At 41.5% G+C, this 23,685-nt stretch overlaps 1 protein-coding gene across 1 annotated transcript in view; it reads left to right on the top strand.

Moving 5' to 3' along the window:
* Positions 1 to 22,819, top strand: part of LOC126281511 (transmembrane protein 184C) — an 80,884-nt gene extending 58,065 nt beyond the window's left edge. The window contains exons 7-8 of the mRNA XM_049980534.1: positions 7,561 to 7,735; positions 19,500 to 22,819. Of these exons, the coding sequence (XP_049836491.1) occupies positions 7,561 to 7,735; positions 19,500 to 19,789 (465 nt within the window). The 3' untranslated portion in view covers positions 19,790 to 22,819. The remainder of the gene's footprint in view (positions 1 to 7,560; positions 7,736 to 19,499) is intronic.
* The last annotated feature ends 866 nt before the right edge of the window (positions 22,820 to 23,685 follow it).

Raw genomic sequence — 23,685 nt, 5'->3', positions numbered from 1 at the left:
AGTCCTTGTGGGAAAGAAAAACAGTAGCATTGCCTTTGTCAACAGGTAAGACAACACTCTCAGGGCATTCTCTCAGGTCCCAAATAGCCACCCACTCTCTGCTGGTAATGTTTGACTTTGTACACTGAGTTATCATCAGACCATGGCAGGTTTCACGACGTACTTCTTCCGCTGCTTCAGGTGGTAGTCATGCCACAACTTGTTCAACTGCGCTGATGTCCACAACGAGTGTGTACTTAGGGGTTGGAGCAAAGTTAAGTCCTTCCTCTACAACTGAAATCGCGTTGTCACTCAGCTCCATGTCAGTCACATTGATGACCGTCTTGCACGGGTCTTCCAATGACAGTTTGTCAGACATGTGAGAAATTTGATATTTTATGTCCTGTAGTCTTTCTATGGGCAGAATCAGCTGCTGTGCAGGTAACACCACCAATCCAAGCTCAGTTCCAGGAATTAAAATGATTGGCCGGTTGTAAATGTAGTCTGACACAGCTTGTAGAATTTCTTCATGTTGCGATACATCTCCTCCCTGTGGAGGTACATAATGTGAAATCTCCTCATTCCTTGCCACCTCATTCCTTCGACGTACCCCTCTAAGACTGTGTTTATAAGCCCCTCATTCTTTCATAATATATGCCGAGATCAGTTTTGTTTCCTTTTTATTACATTCACTATTGTCTTTTCTCTTTTACTCTTCTCAGTGCCTCTTCATATTTCACTCTATCCATCCAACTTATTGGTTCCATCGTCTGCTATGACATCATCTCAGTCTTGCTCTATCTTTCTTCCCCATTGTCTGTGTTTGAGCATCATATGGGAGGACACACATTTTATTAATCTTTTCCTCAAATCTCTTCCTATATTGCTGCAAAAAAATTCTCCCTTTCCTACAAAATGTCTCTTTCACCTTTGCTATCCTGGTTTTAATTTCTATGCTGCCCTTTTGGTCAGTTTCCATCCTGCTTCCAAGGTACTTACAGCTTTGCATATGTTCTAATATTTCTTCATTCAGTGTTACCTTTACCTTTTTGTTTCTTGCTGAGACTATTAGTTTTGTTTTCTTTGTATTGCTTTTCTTTCATAAATCTTTCCTTCAGCTCAGTAGTATCCACTACATTGTGTAACTCTTTTGTATATGTTACTAGAAGGACTATGTCATCTGCAAACCTCAAATGCCATATTCTTCATCCTCCAACTTTTACCCCCTTGTTGTCTAGTGGGCATTGGTCAATTATTTTTTCTAAATACAAACTGAAGAAGACAAACAACATCCTTGTCGTACTCCTTTTTCTAGTTCTATTGAGTTGTACTTCCTTCCTTCACTTTCACTGATGCTTTTTGATTTAAATACAATGAATTTACAAGCTACGCAGTTTTCCAGCCCATTCTGTTTTCCCTCATTGTTGTTGCATGCTTATCTCAAGCTGCATTATCAAATTTCTTCTCTAGATCTCATAGTGACATACTCTTCTCAAACAGGAATTTCCTTGAGCTATGGGATCTCAAAATATGAACACAATATTCAAACATAAAATTACCATAAAAATAATTACCAAAAGCAATAATTGGATTCATTGCAATGGTGTTCTTAAAAGTAGAACATTGTGACGTTCCGTGTATATATTCTCAGATTTGGGGTATTCGACTTCTCATAATTATGAAGTTGTGCACCTGAAATTTGTGTTCCGATCATGGCCGTGCAGATCCATTGGACTTTGTCGCTGCTGCAGTCTTGAGTAATACATGAATTGACATTTTCAGAGCTGTATGGGACTTTTAAAACAATTTCCATACAGTGTTGCATAAAATACAACAGCTTCTAGATACAACTTTACAACATAGGGAACATGACATTAGAGTGCGTATGTCAGTTCGACAGCTCGTTACAACAATGAATGTGGTGTAAGATTCTTCTGTGTCTGCATGGATCTCCCACAGTTTTGTTATGCTGCTGGCATTCACTCTGGGCTTGCAACACCATTCAACCTGTGACAATGGTGCTTGAAACATGCATGTACACTGAAAGGTACTTCATCTTCTGGAGTTACTGCAATCACCACGATACCTGGAAAAAATTATAGAACAAAACCCCCAGCTAGTTTCAGTCTCATAAATATTAAACTGCTATATCTCTTAAAGGTCATGACCGTCATTCATTGGGAAGGTAGACATAGGCTTACATATCACTCTACCTGAGTGATATGGAACACTACAGTGCTGCAACTTGTAAATACCTCCACCAAGAAGTCGTGTAGGTTTTTATTATTATCATAAGCATCAATTGCAAGAAGTCTAATTTACATTAAAACAAAAAAATACCTTTCTGCAACTATTTACACTATACAAATGTTAAATGTACCAAACTTCACACAAATTTATTAGATTCAACCAGTGGATTGACGCCACTAGGGAAATGTGGACACTTATTTACAATGTGGTTCATTGTCTGAATGTCACCAAGCTCATATGTACTGTCATTGCAGAAATCCCACTTGTGCATGTTGTATTTGCACATATATCCTTCAGTCTTGTATCTGTACTCTCACCTCCTTGGATGATGAAAGCCTGGAACTATAACATTTGGGTTGTCAATAAGTTTGTTGTTCCAGATTTTTGTGGCTTGTCACTCAAATTTCCACTAGTCGTCTCGGTTGAACCCACTAGAGAGCATTTGGAATTTGAACCCACTAGAGAGCATTTGGAGTTTGAACCCACTGGAGAGCATTTGGAGTCCTGGTCTTCTGGATTTGAGATGTTTCCTTGAATTGTGCTGGCAAAAATTGTTGAGTGGCAACTTTCAAGGAAGATGAGCTGGACAGATGTTTGATAGTATTGGCAGTTAGCATGTAGGTTAGATCTGAATGTACCACTAATGGTTCTTGTAGCTGCATTCAAACGAACATCAATTTCACACGGATGAGCATTGCAGAGCCAAAGTGGTATGCAGTATTCTGGTCCAGAATATATCAGTGCAGGGGAAGGTCCATGGAGAACTGAAGTATTTGCTTCCCACATTTGTAAGTTGTAATAACACAACATGTCAAATATGCTTGTGAAAGTGATCAGCATGTGATTAAAAGTACAGGATCGTTTTAATTAAACTTTCCCAATTTGAACCAGTGTAGATGGAAAACTATTTATGATATAGATTCCAACTTCATAGGAATGATGTTCAGACTTTGAACTGCATGATTTGTGTTGTTAGCAATGTTAGTTTCACCATTAGTTGATGTATGGTTGAAACACAAGCATCAGTGCACATTACAGTCACAGACAGTCAATATTGGTTCAAACAAGATGAGCTGGGCTTTACTTGTAAAGTTGTTTTCTCAAAACAACAGTAATAGTGCTGCTGCTCTTCACAAGTATTGATGCATTGAAGGAATACAGAGGGGTTCTCTTTCTGCATCGGGGTTGAAGAACAGGATTTGAAAGTTTGAATTAACTGTAATTTGGGAATTGCTCCTGGGAGAGGCTGATAGCCAGTTGTGCCACAAATTATTTAGGAAGTTGCTGTTTCTATGGCTGAGTGCCAGACACATTGTGCACAAGCCGTGTCATGACAGCTGAACATTCCATGACCCACTGTTCGAAAAGTGCTGCAAATAGTTGTGAAACTCTTGTACAGTTCTAGGCCATGGTGGATGCAGATGGTCATCACATTGAGCAATGTTTGTCAGCTGGAACTTAAAAATATTAGGCAATAAACAAATGTTACCCTCTCATGTTGAAATTAAGAGTAAAACAATGGAAACCACAGGATGAAATATAACAATACCAGAGAAAGAAAGTTGCTACTCACCATGTAACAGAGATGCTGAGTCATGATTGGCACAACAAAAAGATTCACTCAAATATAGCTTTCGGCCATTAAGGCCTTTGTCAGCAATAGACACACACACACACACACACACACACACACACACACACACACACACACACACACACACACACAAAACTTGCACACACGTCTGCAGTCTCTGAGAGCTGAAAAACCACACTGCAAGGAGCAGCACCAGTGCATAATGGTAGTGGCGACTGGGTGGGGGTAAGGAGGAGGCTGGGGCGGGGAGGGGGAGGGATAGAATGGTGGGAGTGACAGACAGTGAAGTGTTGTAGTTTAGACGGAGGGCAGGAGAGAAGGTGTGGAGGGGGAAGGGTGTAAGTAGCAGAAAGGAGAGAAACGAAAAGAAATTAAAAGACTGGGTGTGGTGGTGAAATGACAGCTGTGTAGTGCTGGAATGAGAACAGGGAGGGGGCTGGATGGGTGAGGACAGTGACTAACAAAGGTTGAGGCCAGGAGGGTTACAGAAACGTAGGATGTATTGCAAGGAAAGTTCCCATCTGCGCAATTCAGAAAAGTTGGTGTTGGTGGGAAGGACCCATATGGCACACGCTGTGAAGCAGTCATTGAGATGAGGGATATTGTGTTTGGCAGTGTGTTCAGCAACAGGGTGGTCCACTTGTTTTCTGGCCACAGTTTGTCGGTGGCCATTCATGCGGACAGACAGCTTGTTGGTTGTCATGCCTATATAGAATGCAGCACAGAGGTTGCAGCTTAGCTTGTAAATCACATGACTGGTTTGACAGGTAGTCCTGACTTTGATGGGATAGGTAATGTTAGTGGCCGGACTGGAGTAGGTGGTGGTAGGAGGATGTATGGGACAGGTCTTGCATCTAGTTCTATTACAGTGGTATGAACCATGAGGTAAGGGACTGGGAGCAGGGGTTGTGTAAGGATGGACCAGTATATTGTGTAGGTTCAATGGACGGCAAAATACCATGGTAGGAGGGGTGGGAAGGATAGTGAGCAGGACATTTCTCATTTAAGGGCACGACGAGAGGTAATCGAAACCCTGGCAGAGAATATAATTAAGTTGCTCCAGTCCCAGATGGTACTGAGTTATTAGGGGAATGCTCCTCTGTGGCCAGACTGTGGGACTTTTGGAGGTGGTGGGGGACTGGAAATATAAGGCACGGGAGATTTGTTTTTGTACAAGGATAGGAGGATAATTACAGTCAGTGGAGGCTACAGTGAGACCTTCAGTATATTTTGAGAAGGACTGCTCGTCACTGCAGATGAGACGACCACGGGTGGCTAGGCTGTACGGAAGGGATGGAATGGGTGGCAGCTATCAAAGTGGAGGTATTGCTGGTGGTTAGTAGTTTTGATATGGACTGAGGTACTGATGTAGCCATCTGTGAGGTGTAGGTCAACATCTAGGAAGGTGGCTTGTTGTGTTGAGTAGGACCAGGTGAAGCAAATGGACGAGAAGTTGTTGAGGTTCTGGAGGAATGTGGATAAGGTGTCCTCACCTTCAATCCAGATAGCAAAGATGTCATCAATTAATCTGAACCAGATGAGGGGTTTAGGATTCAGGGTTTTTAGGAAGGATTCCTCTAGATGGCCCATGAATAGGTCAGCATAGGATGGTGCCATGTGGGTGCCCATAGCCGTACCACAGATTTGTTTGTAGGTCATGCCTTCAAAGGAGAAGTAATTGTGGGTGAGGATATAGTTGATCTTGGAGACTAGGAAGGAGGTTGTGGGTTTGTAATCCATAGGGCGTCTGGGAAGGTAGTGTTCGATAGCAGTAAGGCCGTGGGTATTAGGAATGTTAGTGTACAGGGAGGTGGCATCAGTAGTGACGAGCAGAGCACATTGCGGTAAAGGGACAGGAACTGTGGAGAGTCAGTCGAGGAAATGGTTGGTATATTTTATAGAGGAGGATAGGTACTGGGTGATAGGTTGAAGGTGTTGGTCTACGAGAGCAGAGATGCTCTCAGTGGGGGCACAGTAACCGGGCACAGTGGGGATCCTGGGTGGTTGGGTTTATGGACTTTAGGAAGCATGTAGAAGGTTGGAGTGCGGGGAGTGGTAGGGGTAAGTAGAGAGATGGACTCTGCGAAGAGGTTCTGGGATGGGCCTACGGATTTGAGTAGTGATTGAAGATCCTGCTGGATTACTGGCATGGGATCACTGTGGCATGGTTTGTATGTGGAAGTATGCGACAGCTGATGGAGTCCTTCTGCCACGTAATGCTTACGGTTCAAAACAATGGTGGTTTTGTCAGCAGTTAGGATTATAAGGTCACAATCAGTTTTAGATGGTGGACTGTTGTTTTTTCTGAGACTGTAAGATTATTTTGCATGTTGAGGGATTTGGGGAATGACGTTGAAGCAAGGTTCGAGGTTAAGAAATTCTGGAAAGTTAACATGGGGTGGTTTGGAGGCAGTGGGGGTGGATCACGGTTGTATGGAGGAGTGAACTGAGTTAGGCAAGGTTCAGTTGCAACTGTGCCATATGGGTCCTTCCCACCAGAACCAGCTTTTCTTAATTGCACAGATGGGAACTTTCCCTGAAATACATCCTAAGTTCCCATAACCCTCCTGGCCTCAACCTTCGTTAGTCACTGTCCTCACCCATTCAGCCCCCTCCCTGTTCTCATTCCAGCACTATAGAGCCATCATTTCACCGCCACTCCAGTCTTTTAATTTCTCTCCTTTCCGCTACTTACACTCTCTCCCCTCCACACATTCTCTCCCCTCCACACATTCTCTCCTTCCCTCCGTCTAACCTGCAACACTTCACTGTCCACCACTCTCACCATACTATCCCTCCCCCTCCCCCCCCCCCCCAGCCTCCTCCTTACCCCGACCCAGTTGCCACTCCCATCATGCACCGGTTCTGCTGCTCGCAGTGGGTTTCAGCTCTCTGAGACTGCAGACATTAAGAAGTGTTTCTTTTGGTGATTTATTCATTATTTCTCTTCTGCACGTTCTAATGAATATTTCCACAAAGTCTCATTGTGCTACAATCATCAATTTTCATGGGGGCCTTCTTAAGTAGTGAAAGTTTAATTAGAGCCTCCCTGTATCACCACCACCACCACCACCACCACCACCACCACCACCACCACCACCACACTGACAGTTCACTTCACGATGGCAGAGAGAGAGAGAGAGAGAGAGATTTTACTTAAATTTGTAAAGAAAACTGAAATTAATAACTCTCAACAGCATTTTGTGTAATGAAATAAAATGCTACAAAAAACTGCTCAACACAGTTAAAGAGACAACTAAACAAAACAGCTAGATAAAACAGACCTTCTAGTAAATACATACTTATTACAAGGATTAGTAAGAAACCACCCAAAAGAGGTGGTAAGAAAATAAAATGATAATAATACACCTTTGTCATTATATGATTATCCATTTTATTAGAAAAATCTGATAATGCTTGAGGTATAATAGTAATCCTCTTTAAAACTTTCTTTTAAAACATTCCACTGACTTACTAGATATGCTGACTGTTATTCAGAAGGACAAATGTAAAAGTGTGAAGAATATGATGGAAATATAGCAGTATTAATATGCTCCAAGACGTAAGCAATGCACTTGGATAGGGCGGGTAGGGGAGGAGGGGAGGGGGGGGGGGGTCATGTGTCAGTCACTTTGAGTATCAACATAAATTTATTATTGTATCATCTCCTTTGATGAATTTAGTATTGTAAGCTAAGCATTTAAATAAGGTGCCTCTAACAAGGTTATTATTTTTAGGATTTCCTGATCTGTATTGAAATGTTCTTGGCTGCCATTGCACATCATTATTGCTTCTCATACAAGGATTATGTCAATCCTAACTCTGAACAGCTGTCATGCTGCACAGCTTTCCTTGCAATGTGGGATGTATCTGATGTTCGGCGAGACATAAAAGAACATCTAGAGGTAGTAGGTAAGTAACTTTAATTTTGTCTGTCTTATTCATAATGCAAAAAAAATAGTCATTTGTATCATCACTTACCAGAAAATGAGAAGGAAGAGTAAGACAAGACACAAAAGAAATTGATATTAAAAGTTGTTGGATATGTGACTTGTATCATACAGTACATGCAGAAAAAAAGACTAAAGCCAGGCATAAGAGAAATAACAATACTGAAAATAATGGAATGTGAGACATGTATCATGTAGCGCATTCTATATCAAAATTGTGATTAGGCTATGTATTGCCAAAAGGAAATACCACTGACAAATGAGAAATTTGGAGACCATATAAACAGAATCAAGACTTGCAGTGTAGTTTGTATAAAACATAAGAGATGGATGGCAATTTACTTTTAAGATCTTCTCTGACTCAATTGAAAATTCAGTGCAAATAACTATGACAATCCCTTGCCCCACAGCAAACCTCATGATCATCAGCAAAGCTCACACAAAGTCACTGTAAGGAATGTGTGAAATGGAGGCACCATCTAGTGAGATGTTATGTACACTACTCATATACTCAAGTATAGGGTCATCTGTTGTTTTCCTTTAATGCTGCAAGTATTGTTTCTGTCTATATGGTCTCCTAATTTCTCATTTGTCACTGCTGTTTGCTTCTAGCTGTGTAAAGCCAAATCATCATTTCAGTGTGGGGTACGTGTCACACACTCTGTGACTTAGTATTACTATTTCTCTTATGCCTTGCCTTACTCTCCCTTCCATCAGATACATTGTATACATGTCATACATCCTGATGACCTTTACAATTAATTTCTTTTGTGTCTTACCTTACTGAATCTCCTGTATCTCCATCCCCCCCCCTCCCCCCCCCCCCCCCCCCAAATTTATGGACATGTGTGCCGTGACTTTGAATTGGTGTTAACATGTGTTTTATTTTAGGGTTGCAGAGAATTGTACATTATGGTAATTGGTGATTTCTTGTCATGGTCTGATACTGCATCCACATATGATTTTCTGTCGATTGACATTGTATCAGGTATGACCATTAGTTTATATTGTGCTGTATGTGTGTTGTCATGAACACACAGTTCCTATCATTCATCATTTCAAGATTCACATACTTTCAGCTTCTGTTTTACACTGTCCCATGACCGCTCATCAGTACTACTGTGATAAGTTTTTATTTTATGATTTATGTGATCTTGCAGATCTCTTTTTCTTTTCATTTAAAAAAAAAAAGGAAAGGAAAGAGTGGAGCTCCTCAACATCCCCAGCAACATGGTGACTGTCTCAAAAGATTTACTGCCACCTCCATGTTTGTTAGTTAATAATCAAGGTCTGTAAGGCATGTGGGACCATTATGTTATCCATGCATCTGGGTAGGATTACTCACCAACATAGTCGCATCTAGGAGATAGATAGTAGATGAAAAGCAAATGAAGGACAGTATTTCAAGGGCAGAGGAAGAAAAGTGCCAAGGCAAGTACTGTTGGGCTGGACATCTGCGAAGTCTCCTGGGCCAGCTGCAGCATCTTGTACCTGTAACTGCCAAGATTGTTATATAAGTGGTTGACTGGTCATAAATCTATCAATGTATAAGAGTTTTGGTTGGGTTTGGTTGCGTTTAGTGTGCAATACCACTTCCCTGTGTTGCCGATTGGCCAGCTAACTTACAAATGGCGGCGCCAGTTAATTTTGCTGTGCTGTTGGGGTTCACCAATGTTTCTCATGTTTGTGTGTTGGTGTTATCCATAGGTGGTTAATGGTCCCTAAGTAGTAGTGTTTTTGGGCCATCATATTTCCACTTTGGATGAAATGATTGCTCGATTGTCTCATTTTCTTGTACAGTCTAGTGGTAAGCTTTTTGAATACCTCTGAGAGAGTCTCAAGGTGGTATTCCCTATGAAGGTCCTTGGTGTGCGTGTATCACGGATCATTATTTATGGTACATAGCATGTTGTTCTGTATAATCTGCAGGCTGCACAGACATGTTATAGCTGTGAATTCCCAAACTGAAGCTGCATATGTCATCAGTAGCCCAATTAGTGTTGTGTACATGGACTGCGACACCCTCCTATTTAGTGTGCTTGGGGTAAAGCTGTTGAAGCCTTGTGTTTGCTCAGTTGGCTACATATTTGATGTGGTCCTCCCACGTAAGTTTCTGTTCCAGCCAGATACTGAGGTAAGAGGGTGGTTTGGAAAGTTCTCAGAATCACCACGAGAGGTCAGCACTAGTGCAACGAGTTGTTCACATGATATTCATTGGACTGTTCCCTGTAAACACATGCCACATCAGTGCTCTTGGAAGAGAGCTGTGGCGATGATGTGGCTCTGTTGGTGTTCCCACAAAGTGATTTGCGAAGATGGAAAATAATTGAGATTCAAGCAGCGATTAAGTACTTTGTAAAGGAAGGTATGAAATTTCTTGTGCTTGCCAGATGTCATCTGAAAAGGTATATCACATTTTAACTTAAGAATTAGAAATGAAAAAATTATATTCAAGATGGGTGCCATGACTCTTGACACTGGGTCAAAAACATGTGCCATTGCCATGGCAAAATTACACTAACTAAGGTATGAGCTGTTGCCACATGTGCTTATTCAACTGATATGTCTCCGCCAGACTTCCATCTCTTCCCAAAACAAAATTTTTCTTGGTGGGTGAAGATTCACTTCAAACAAAGAATTGATAGCCGGAGTTGATAACTATTTAGCAGGCCTGGAGGAAACTCATTTTCAAGATGGGGTACCAAGACACTGGAACATCGTTGGACCAAGTGCATTAATCTACAGAGAGACTACAGTTCCGAGAACTTTTCAAACCTTCCTCGTATCTGACTTCCTTACAGAAACATATTGGGCATGTGTGTAGTGTTATTTGTCTGCTGTTTTGGTTTTGTGCAGGTGTTTTGGTTTGCGTGTGAACAGAACAGCCTCGCACTTGTCGATGTTTACTTTAGCATGCCATTTTTCTAATCAAGGCTTAACAGTCCTGAGTGCTGGCTGTAAGAATGAATTACTGTGTCATTCGCATAGATGGCTATCAATGTGTTTTGTGTAGCTGGGAAGTCATTGATGTAGAGGATAAACAAGAGGGGCCCCAGTATGCATCCATGGGGTACTCCCACTTGTATACTGTTTTGTGTTGACTGTGTACCCTGAATGTCAATGTGCAAGCATCTGTTGGTGAGATTAGTGTACATGAGATGTATGAATCCATTGGGAAAACCAACATCAGTGAGCTTGCGAATCAGACCTTTGTGCCATAGATGATCGAAGGCCTTTTCTGTGTTCAGGAGCAGATCTTCTGTTGCTTTGTTGGTGTTGTGGCCATATATGATACCTTCAACTACACAAAGGTGTTGGTGTGCTGTTGAATGGTGATCCCTGAATCTGAATTGCTCCGGCCTCAGAGTGTTATTAGTGATGCAATGCCTAGTGAGCTGTTTTAGAATTACCTACGCAATAACTTTGCTGAGCAAGCACAGCAGGCTGACCGGTCAGTAATTTTGTGGGAGGGAGTGTTCTTTTCCTGGCTTCCTGACCATCAGGACCTTGGCTGCCTTCCAATAGTCAGGGAGGTGTTGGTGTCACAGGATGGCATTCGCAGTGTGTGTTAAGTAGTCAACAGCTTTATCTGAGAACTCCTGGAGGACACAATTTTGAATGCCATCAGGAGCAGCAGCTTTTCTAGCTATGGTGTGTCTGATGACCCATGAGATCTCACATGTGCTAGTTCATCTCATTTCATTGCGCATGGGCCGTGAACAAGTCATGTGGTCTCCCGGTATGTTTAAAGTGTGAAAGCTGGGCCAGAGCAAACCAAATTTGGTACTAAATTTCTGGCCATCATTTTAGCTTGCTCCACTGCATGTATGCTGGTCTGTCAGGTCCTTGTAGAGTTGGTACGTAGTGTTTCTCCTTGGTGAAGTGACGTGCTAGTTTCCACACACCAGGCTGTGTGGGATCTAGCCTTGCAAGTGTGTTAGTCCCACTGTTGTTGTTGTCTTCAGTCCTGACACTGGTTTGTTGCAGCTCTCCATGCTACTCTATCCTGTGCAAGCTTCTTCATCTCCCAGTACCTACTGCAACCTACATCCTTCTGAATCTGCTTAGTGTATTCATCTCTTGGTCTCCCTCTATGATTTTTACCCTCCACGCTGCCCTCCAATGCTAAATTTGTGATCCCTTGATGCCTCAAAACATGTCCTACCAACCGATCCCTTCTTTTAGTCAAGTTGTGCCACAAACTTCTCTTTTCCCCAATCCTATTCAATACCTCCTCATTAGTTACGTGATCTATCCACCTTATCTTCAGCATTCTTCTGTAGCACCACATTTCGAAAGCTTCTATTCTCTTCTTGTCCAAACTAGTTATCGTCCATGTTACACTTCCATACATGGCTACACTCCATACAAATACTTTCAGAAACGACTTCCTGATACATAAATCTGTATTCAATATTAACAAATTTCGCTTCTTCAGAAACGCTTTCCTTGTCATTGCCAGCCTACATTTTATATCCTCTCTACTTCGACCATCATCAGTTAATTTACTTCCTAAATAGAAGAACTCCTTTACTACTTGAAGTGTCTCATTTCCTAATCTAATTCCCTCAGCATTACCCGATTTAATTTGACTACATTCCATTATCCTCGTTTTGCTTTTGTTGATGTTCATCTTAGATCCTCCTTTCAAGACACTGTCCATTCCGTTCAACTGCTCTTCCAAGTCCTTTGCCGCCTCTGACAGAATTACAATCTCATCGGCGAACCTCAAAGTTTTTACTTCTTCTCCATGAATTTTATAACCTACTCCAAATTTTTCTTTTGTTTCCTTTACTGCTTGCTCAATATACAGATTGAATAACATCAGGGAGAGGCTACAACCCTGTCTCACTCCTTTCCCAACCACTGCTTCCCTTTCATGCCCCTCGACTCTTACGACTGCCATCTGGTTTCTGTACAAATTGTAAATAGCCTTTCACTCCCTGTATTTTACCCCTGCCACGTTTAGAATTTGAAAGAGAGTATTCCAGTCAACATTGTCAAAAGCTTTCTCTAAGTCTACAAATGCTAGAAATGTAGGTTAGCCTTTTCTTAATCTTTCTTCTAAGATAAGTCGTAAGGTCAGTATTGCCTCACGTGTTCCAACATTTCTACGGAATCCAAACTGATCCTACCCTAGGTCCGCATCTACCAGTTTTTCCATTCGTCTGTAAAAAATTCGCGTTAGTATTTTGCAGCTGTGACTTATTAAACTGATAGTTCGGTAATTTTCACATCTGTCAACGCCTGCTTTCTTTGGGATTGGAATAATTATATTCTTCTTGAAGTCTGAGGGTATTTCGCCTGTCTCATACGTCTTGCTCACCAGCTGGTAGAGTTTTGTCATGACTGGCTCTCCCAAGGCCGTCAGTAGTTCTAATGGAATGTTGTCTACTCTGGGGGCCTTGTTTCGACTCAGGTCTTTCAGTGCTCTGTCAAACTCTTCACGCAGTATCGTATCTCCCATTTCGTCTTCATCTGCATGCTCTTCCATTTCCATAATATTGTCCTCATGTACATCACCCTTGTATAGACCCTCTATATACTCCTTCCACCTTTCTGCTTTCCCCTCTTTGCTTAGAACTGGGTTTCCATCTGAGCTCTTGATATTCATACACGTGGTTCTCTTTTCTCCAAAGGTCTCTCTAATTTTCCTGTAGGCAGTATCTATCTTACCCCTAGTGAGATAAGCTTCTACATCCTTACATTTGTCCTCTAGCCATCCCTGCTTAGCCATTTTGCACTTCCTGTCGATCTCATTTTTGAGACGTTTGTATTCCTTTTTGCCTGCTTCATTTACTGCATTTTTATATTTTCTCCTTTCATCAATTAAATTCAATATTTTTTCTGTTACCCAAGGATTTCTAGCAGCCCTAGTCTTTTTACCTACTTTATCCTCTGCTGCTTTCACTACTTCATCCCTCAGAGCTACCCGTTCTTCTTCTACTGTATTTCTTTCCCCCATTCTTGTCAATCATTCCCTTATACTCCCCTTAAAACACTGTACAACCTCTGGTTCTTTCAGCTTATCCAGATCCCATGTCCTTAAATTCCCACCTTTTTGCAGTTTCTTCAGTTTTAACCTACAGGTCATAACCAATAGATTGTGGTCAGAGTCCACATCTGCCCCTGGAAATGTCCTACAATTTAAAACCTGATTCCTAAATCTCTGTCTTACCATTATATAATCTATCTGATACCTTTTAGTATCTCCAGGACTCTTCCATGTATACAACCTTCTTTTATGATTCTTGAACCAAGTGTTAGCTATGATTAAGTTATGCTCTGTGCAAAATTCTAACAGACGGCTTCCTCTTTCATTTCTTAGCCCCAATCCATAATCACCTATTATGTTTCCTTCTCTCCCTTTTCCTACTGACGAATTCCAGTCACCCATGACTATTAAATTTTCGTCCCCCTTCACTACTTGAATAATTTCTTTTATCTCATCATACATTTCTTCAATTTCTTCGTCATCTGCAGAGCTAGTTGGCATATAAACTTGTACTACTGTAGTAGGCATGGGCTTTGTGTCTATCTTGGCCACAATAATGCGTTCACTATGCTGTTTGTAGTAGCTTACCCGCACTCCTATTTTTTTATTCATTGTTAAACCTACTCCTGCATTACCCCTATTTGATTTTGTATTTATAACCCTGTATTCACCTGACCAAAAGTCTGCTTCCTCCTGCCACCGAACTTCACTAATTCCCACTATATCTAACTTTAACTTATCCATTTCCCTTTTTAAATTTTCTAACCTACCTGCCCGATTAAGGGATCTGACATCTTAGAGCTGTTCAGGTAATCACTAGGTTTTCCTCGGCATTTTTACACCTCAGAGCATCTTTGCATGTGTTGCACCCTCTGTAATTCGCCACATGTGCTACACCACAGTTGGCACGTTTAGTGGTTGTGCATGGGCCTGGTTTGCAGTGTTGTACTGTGTGGTTGCCAGCACGTTTGCTACATTGTGTGACCACATGGCCAAACCACTGGCATTGTTGGGGGGGGGGGGGGGTGTATATTTCACGGTGGTGTGTATATTTCGAACACTATTAGCGTATGAAGCGGGAGTGTCTGCTTCAAAAAGCTGCGGGAGTGAGCCATGTTGGCCAGCTCCACAAGGTAATTTGGTTGTGGTCTGTGTGTGAAGAAACTGTGCATCCAGCTCATGCTCATGCAGCCCCAGCTGAGTGTAGCAATTTCTGCCTGTATGATGTCATTTGGGATTGTTAAGTCAACTCTTTTCAGGACATACATTTGTGTTTATTTGTCCTGGGTTCTGTACATGTGATGTTCTACTCCCTAAGCTTTGAGGAAGCTGAGGAGGTTTGTGTAATCTGTTTTGTTTCCCACGTACAGTGATGCACAGTCCCTGGAATGTTTTGTGTGGTATGTGGTGGGGAAGTGTTTTCTATTGGCTTAGCTTGCTGTGGCAAGTGTAGTTTCATATTATGGCCAGTGGAAAGCTGGCCAGTGTTGTTGTGGTATTCTGTGTGGTGGCATGTGAAGAGATGCGTGTATTAGCTGCTGCAGAATGTTTGTGGTGTCCCTTGTGTTGCTTGTGTTTGGAACCAGTGTTGGTAGTGTCATCAAAAGCAGTCAACAGTTGCCTTGTCAGCTTGTGGGCTGACATGTTTGTGCATGTTATTCCTCTTTGCGATATGAACCTGCCAGCTGCCAAGGTTCATTTGTTATCCGTTCAGGGACTGGGTGTTGTGTCGTCTTCATCATCATTTCATCCCCATACGGCGCGCAGGTCGCCCAGTGTGGCATCGAATGTAATAAGACCTGCACCAAGGTGGTACAACTCATGCACGCACATGGCCATTGCTTTCTCTGGGTGCTGTGGTGTATTGCTGCAGTTAGTAGCGATCTTGGCTGGTGTGGGTAGTGGGGGTAGAGAAGAGGTGTGGAGCAGGGAGGAGGAGGGGGAGGGATATGCTTAGGGAACTCCAATTGGAATCTTTGGAGGAAAGATTATGTTCTTTTTGAGGAGCACTATTGAGGAAATTTGGAGAACCAGGATTTGAGGCTGATAGCAGAATAATTCTACTGCTTCCAACATACATTTCATGTAAAGACCATGAACATAAGATTAGAGAGATTAGGTCTCTCCCTCCCCAAAGAAAAAGTACATATTTTATGTTCCAGGAAGGTCCTTTTGAGGGACTGCAGTTTTCCAGGTTTTACCAAGACCTTCTTTAGCTTTCTTATCTGACAGTAATGATCAGAAGTACTTCACAATTTCCTTGTCAATATCTGCAAGTACATGGTCCAAAGCTGATACTGAAATTTTTGATATCTTCGTAGCAGTGTTTACCATTTGTGCTATGCAAAAAGTGCTAAAAATGAAACTTCCTGGCAGATTAAAACTGTGTGCCGGACCGACACTCGAACTCGGGACCTTTGCCTTTCATTAGTAAATGCTCTACCATCTGAGCCACCCAAGTAAGCCTCACGCCCCATCCTCACAGCTTTACTTCTACCAGTATCGCGTCTCCTACCTTCCAAACTTCACAGAAGCTCTCCTGCAAAACTTGCAGAACTAGCACTTCTAGAAGAAAGGATATTGTGGAGACATGGCTTAGCCATGGCTTGGGGGATGTTTCCAGAATGAGATTCTCACTCTGCAGCGGAGTGTGCACTCTGCAATATTCTTTCTTCCAGGAGTGCTAGTTCTGCAAGGTTCGCAGGAGAGCTTCTGTGAAGTTTGGAAGGTATGAGATGAGATACTGGCAGAAGTAAAGCTGTGAGGATGGGGCGTGAGTCGTGCTTGGGTATCTCAGATGGTAGAGCACTTACCCACAAAAGGCAAAGATCCCGAGTTCGAATCTCAGTCCTGCACAGAGTTTTAATCTGCCAGGAAGTTTCATATCAGCCCACACTCCACAGCAGTGTGAAAATCTCATTCCAGTGCTAAAAAGTTTAGGACTCTTGCTAAATTCGCCCTCAACACCTGTGTTAATATTCATGTCTACATATTATTATACTAGTAAATAAAATAGAAAGAAACTTCCACATAGGAAAAATATATTAAAAACAAAGATTCCAAGACTTACCAAGCGGGAAAGTGCCGGTAGATAGGCACAATGAATAAAACACACAAACACACACACAGAATTTTGAGCTTTCGCAACTGGCGGCTGCTTCGTCAGGAAAGAGGGAAGGAAAAGGAAAGATGAAAGGATGTGGGTTTTAAGGGAGAGGGTAAGGAGTCATTCCAATCCCGGGAGCGGAAAGACTTACCTTAGGGGGAAAAAAGGATAGGTATATACTCTCGCGCGCGCGTGTGCACACACACACACACACACACACACACACACACACACACACACACACACACACACACACACGCATATCCATCCATACATACACAGACACAAGCAGACTAGTTTTTTTTTTTTTTGGGGGGGGGGGGGGTTCAGACTCTTCCAGGACATTGAATAGTTTTTTAAAGATTGTGTCGGCATTGCATCAGGAGAGTGGCGCGTAAGCAACCGCTTGCGCGTGTGCGCTCACACACACACACACACACAAACACACACACACACACACACACACACACACACACACACACAAATAATATTTTCTCATAGATATCTAGCTTTGTTAGTTCAGTGGCTGCCAGTTCAAAATGTATGTCTACACCAATATTAGGGAAAGGGTAGATTGCTACACTCGCCATAAAGATGACTCACTGAGTTGCAGACAGGCACAACAAAAAGACTGTTACACATCTAGCTTTTGCCCACAGCCATTTCAAATTCACTACATTTTATTACGGATGGACAAGGATATTGTGGAAGACGGGTGAGTGGATGTCAAAACACCACTATAGAAGGGGTGGAAGGATCTTGGGTAAGATGTCCCTCATACCAGGGCATGACAATAGGTAATACCTACCATCATGCCCTGAAATGTGGGACATCCTACCCAAGATTCTTCCCACCCCTCCTAAAAGTAATATTCTGTTGCCCACCCACCCTACACAACATCCTAGTCCATCCCTTTGCCACTCCCAATCCCAACCTCTTGCTGCAGTGATAATATCCCTGTAGAAGACCCAGGTGCAAAACCTGCCCAATCCACCCACCCAGCACTTCCTCTTCCAGTCCTGTCACAGGCTTCTCCTACCCCATCAGAGGCCGGGCCACCTGTGAAAGCAGCCATTTCATATACCAGCTCTGCTGCAATCATTGCGCAGCTGTTTATATTGGTGTGACTACAAACCAACTGTCCACCAGGAAGAACAGCCACTGCCAAACTGTGGTCAAGATCATGGTAGACCACCCTGTGGCACATAATGCAGCTGAACATAACATGCTTGACTTCAATGGCTGCTTCTGAAACTGGGACCTCTGGATACTCCCTTCCTCCACTAGCTTTTTTGAATTGCAGTGACGGGAGTTATTCGTACAGCACATTCTGTGCTCCCAAAATTATCCCATCCTGAACTTATGGTAACTTATTGTCCCCACACTCTCCATCCAACAGTTTCTGCTCCCTCTATCCTGTCACCTCCTCCCTATTCATGTCCCCTCACCCTCATTGTGTGTCACCCTCTGCCAATGCACCCACCCGTCTTTCCTCTTCCCTGTTCCTCTCCTTTTCTGCTCCTGTCCTCTTCCCCACTCTGTGCCCTACGGCCTCCCAACACTGTGTCTGTCAGTCTTTGTCATGCCTCCATCTAGTCCCTGCATGCTTTACCAGATAGCGCTCTTCTCTCCCCCTACCTGTACCCTGTTATCCCTACCCTTTCCCTACCCCACTCCAGATTGATGCTGAACTTGACAATACATTCCAGTCTGAGTTGTTGTCTGGAACACAATGTGTCGTCTATATGATGTTGATATTCCAACTTACATTTTCCATTGTCTAATAGTGATCACATCATCTGTAGTTTTAAAATGTGTGTCATCTCTGATGTGAATACAACATCCTCCACCTATTGCAGTAGTTTTTCAGTAGCAACTTGCACATTCTTATGACAATAGCTCTATACGCTACAATTCATTATCTCTACACCAGTGCCCTGTAATGCATACCAATTCAAGTTGGTGTACTTTATTTTTAATGGACTGCACATTTTGATGGATAATAGATAATTTTGAACAAGTATCTGTGGTGTCTATGTTCATGCTCATGATCAAGAAAAGAATAAACTTTTAATGGAGGATAATCAGCTTCATGGTTTACCGGAAAAAGAGTCCTAGTCCTCATACCCATGACAGCAGATATGATTTGACCATTATTGCCCCATGCCAACTTTCTATACTCTCACCAATTAACTTCACCAACCTCACTTTTCCATTGATGTTGGAGTCCAGGCCGTACCTCAGATGAAAACTGCTTTGACAGTCATAACCTTAATTCAACATAATAAAACTTGGTTCTGGCATGACATAACAGACACTTTTGGATGTAAAATTGTTTGAAATTTCCATCCCTTTCTTTATCAATCTCGTTAGTTATTTTTATTTTATCAGCTTTCTTCATGTGGTTAAAGTTTTAATATTTTGTATCTTTTTGGGGAATTACCTGCCGTTTCTCTGACATATCTTGGAAGTTGGAACCACCTCCTATTGCAGTGGCATAACAGAATGGGTTCCAGCAAGTTCTACTAATTAATACAATTTTGCACACACATAAGAAAAAGAACATTTGTAAACACTTTAAAATATGCTGTTCCAAAGTCATGATTGTGCTATCTTTTATTCCAGGAAGTTCACTCAGTCGACGTATAAGAGGGCGTGGTGCATACCGGTATGCTGCAGGCAGTGCGTCGGAAAGTTCGCGCTTGTTGGTTCCAGCACCTGAGGCTTCACCAGCTGCCGACACCAGTAGGAGTGCTCCTGCACGCCTGATTGAACAACGCACAAGCTATGAGAGTATTTCATCTCCAGATGCTACCTCTCCTAAACAAAGTGCTCAGCCTGTGGATGAACAAGATCCACTTATTGATTTTAGTCCAGATGAAGCACAGCCTGCTTCGAAGTTCCCTCAGTCCTAGTCATCAGATTTCACTTTCCAGAGAGAGGGAAGTGTAGTGAAAAAAGACATTTAAGTAAGAATTCAGAAATTATACATAGAAGAGCAGGATATATAATGGTAATTTTTAATTTAATTGAGTTCATTGCTGAATTTTTTATTGCATGTGCTCAACTTTTAGATGGGTCTTGTTTAATATGCAATTTCTTTATTCTATACTAAACAAAATAACTCTGCCAAGTAGTGGAGCTAAATAAAGAAGTTCCTGTAAGAAATAGACACTCCTGATACATTTTGCACTATTGCCATTGTTAATCGTCTTGAATGGCATAATACACAAAATGCAAATACTTGTTACGTGATTGAGCATTAACCATTGTATTCATCTGCTGATTGCAATTTGTTTGCAATATGACTGATGTATAGTACATATTTAGCCATCGTCACCCAAGCCAGTCAGTAATGTTATGAAATCCAATGATTTTGCAATGATGAAAAAGTCAAAATATGCCAACAAAGTCAGTTCTCTTTATTAATGATGACGCAACATTCATACAGTTTTATGTACAATTTACTGCAGTTTCTTTTCTAATAATTAATCTGTCATTATCCATGAGCAATATGACAGTAGAAACTCTGTGCTGAGGAATAGGAACCTGTAATAGACACTAAATCGAGGAGGAAAATAATACCATCCAAAGCACTTAGAAGTTTGGATAGCTCTGGGAAATATAGTTTGTATTTTCACTCATCGTCAGTAACAAATTTAGATGAAATATAATTGATGTCACACACAAAATTGATCAGTGGCAGTAAGAAGTGCCACTGTTGGTTGTTATGAAAACAGTAAGTCACTGAGACATGTTGTAATGGAGCTGAGTAAGTGGCATACTGCTTGAGAACAAAGGGCAGGCACATAAGCTGCTCCATTGCAGCAACATTAAGAGGATGAAACAAGTGACAAGTGAGTCAAACTAATAGTTTCCATATACATGTTCACTAGTTTCTTGGATCACATCCTTTCCATTATTGTTGCAGACCGGTATGTCAGTAGCAGGATCAGGAGGTAGCACTGGTGTGTGTGTGTGTGTGTGTGTGTGTGTGTGTGTGTGTGTGTGTGTGTGTGTAAGCAAGCTCGTGCACCATCAAATGCTGCACTTGCTGTAGAGGTAGACGTGAATGGTAGAGTGATGTCAGCACTAGGGAGCGGGAGATACATCTGGAGAATAAAAGAAGAATATCGTGGTAGACACACAGCTCAAATAGGCGCAGAAAGAGAGATGAGTGAGGGTCGGTTGGAGACTTTTCAGTTCTCAGTAAAAGGTAATTTTTTCTACTCACTGTCACCCTGCCAACCTCACTACTTGGCATCAGACTTTCCACTAAACAGTTATTTTTAAGGTATTTTATAGAATTGACATAATAATTGATATTTAATGTCCATCATCGGGCAACTTTAAAAAAAAATTAAAGTGTAATGTTAACGTCATTACACAAAATACAGATTTGGACTAAAAACACTTTCTACAGATTATCAATACTAGTATTACAGGACTGTTACTGTTTTAACATTGGATTTTGTCGCCTGTGATGTAAATAGTTCTGTAATAATTTGTTACTTTTACACAAGTGTCTGCAGTACTTCAATATTTCTGGTTTTATAGTCTGATGTTTCAATGAAACCCATCATCAGATAACATGCCAGTGTTGCTAGACTGACACAGTGTGTAAGTATAGTATTAAACAATAATGCATTGTATAAATTATACAGTGAGACTGGTTTCTTCCCCTGTACTTTGGTAGTGGAGAAAAATTGAACACTTTTCCACAGCTTTTATTTTGATGATGTGTTTGTCATTCTGGTAGTGAAGATCAGTGAAATGTTTCAGAATTTCTGAAGTCACTACATTCTAACACTTTCATTGGTGAAACTTAGAAAATTAACTGTAATTTAGCATTGATCTGATGCTAAGTAATTTGATTTTACAATTTGTCTTAACACTAGCAGGTAGTGCTATGTAGAAGAGTATTTTGATGAATGTAGCCGGCCGGAGTGGCCACGCGGTTCTGGACGCTACAGTCTGGAACCGAGCGACCGCTATGGTCGCAGGTTCGAATCCTGCCTCGGGCATGGATGTCTGTGGTGTCCTTAGGTTAGTTAGGTTTAATTAGTTCTAAGTTCTAGGCGACTGATGACCTCAGAAGTTAAGTCGCATAGTGCTCAGAGCCATTTGAACCATTTTTCGATGAATGTATTGGCTGTACTTCGTCCAAGTTTTATATATTAAGAGTTGCTTTGTGCAGCTGTGAGATGTTAAAATATTTCCATTGATTGTGTTGCAATAATGGAAATTACTGGATGGAGCAATATGTAAAATAAGGGAAAGGCAACCCCTCACCTACAGTGGATCGATGCATGAAGCACAGTTACACGTAACAGAAAACAGCCTTCACACTAGCTCTTTTGTGAGCAATAATTCACTTATTCACACACAGAGACCCAACCAGACACTCATGTGGCCACAGCAAATCTTGCCATCTTTGGGTATCTTTGCAGGAAAATGAGCTAGTGCTCTAAAGCTAGTGTGAATGCTATTCTCTGTTATGTTTTACTGTGCTCCAAGCATCAGCCTGCTGCATGTGACTGGTTGTCTTTCTCTCATTTTAGACAATGTTTATGCTGGTTATTTGAAATCCAAAGTGTTTCATTTCTCCACATAGCACCATTAGAACAACAGTAAATTGGAATTGAAAGCCTGTGGTCGCATATATTAGAGAATAGTTGAACACTGACAGAGGTTGACTGATTGTTCAGTCAGATCTGTTTTTTTATAAAGTGATAAGTCAGCTGTTGAACTACAACAGTCAGCTATATGCATTATTAGTACTTAAAACTGCATTTTTTATATGCAGGAAATGGAATTTCTCCTTGCTTTTATGTCTGCATTTCTGTTGCAGCTGTATCAGCATACAATATATTTTATACTGTGATATTTTTCAAAGAGAACACTTGTTGTAATCATGTAACAAAATAAATATTTTTCAGAAATTATTTTATTGGGCTGTCTGCAGTTATAAACTCTTTTGCACAAACACCCAACACATTAAGAGCAGTGTGGCTCCAGCTGCCAGAGACTGTGATCTTGTATGTGCGAATTGTGTGTGTGTGTGTGTGTGTGTGTGTGTGTGTGTGTGTGTGTGTGTACTGTCTATTTTTGACAAAGACCTTGTTGGGCAAAAGCTACTTTCCAACAGTCTTTTTGATGTGCCTTTCTGCAACTCGGCATCTGAGCTATGTGAAGAGTAGCAACTATCCTTTCCATTGTGTTATAACGGCATCATACCCATACATAAATGCAGGGCAAATGTTAATACCCTCACACATGTGCCATTTTAAATACAGTAGTAGATAGATGTTGCTTATGTTTCTTCGACCGGGTAAGTTTTTTTTTCTATTTAGTAGTTTGGTGATTTTATACAATATACAGTTGATATAAGGCAAATGATTTTATACAATATAATATGATATGAGACAAGATTAAACCTTAAAGCCCACGTTTTTCAACCAGTTAATTAAGCTGGATGTGAGAGTGAACAAGTCATCTGGAATCCCAGGGTATGAATGAAGTGGACAGCGTTGGACTAAATGTTCAATTGTCTGCTATTCTTGATTACATTCACACATTGGTGAACTGAACCAGCCCAATTTGTACCTGAAGTAGCTACAACAACCATGTCCAGTCCTTAACCTGTTGAGGCGGCACCAAAGTTTCCTTGGTAGGTCAAAACATATTTAAAGCAGAAAGTCCAATAAACCTAAAAATGTTTTGATATTCCAACTATATATTTGTACACACAAGTTATAACTTCCAAAATATCACTTATTTTAACCAGTCGACAGGTAGTGGCCGTTATGTG

The sequence above is a fragment of the Schistocerca gregaria genome, chromosome 7 (genome assembly GCF_023897955.1).
Source record: "Schistocerca gregaria isolate iqSchGreg1 chromosome 7, iqSchGreg1.2, whole genome shotgun sequence".
NCBI classification, from domain to species: Eukaryota; Metazoa; Arthropoda; class Insecta; order Orthoptera; family Acrididae; genus Schistocerca; species Schistocerca gregaria.
Note: the sequence above shows the minus strand (reverse complement) of the source record. Positions and strands in the feature narration are given on the sequence as shown.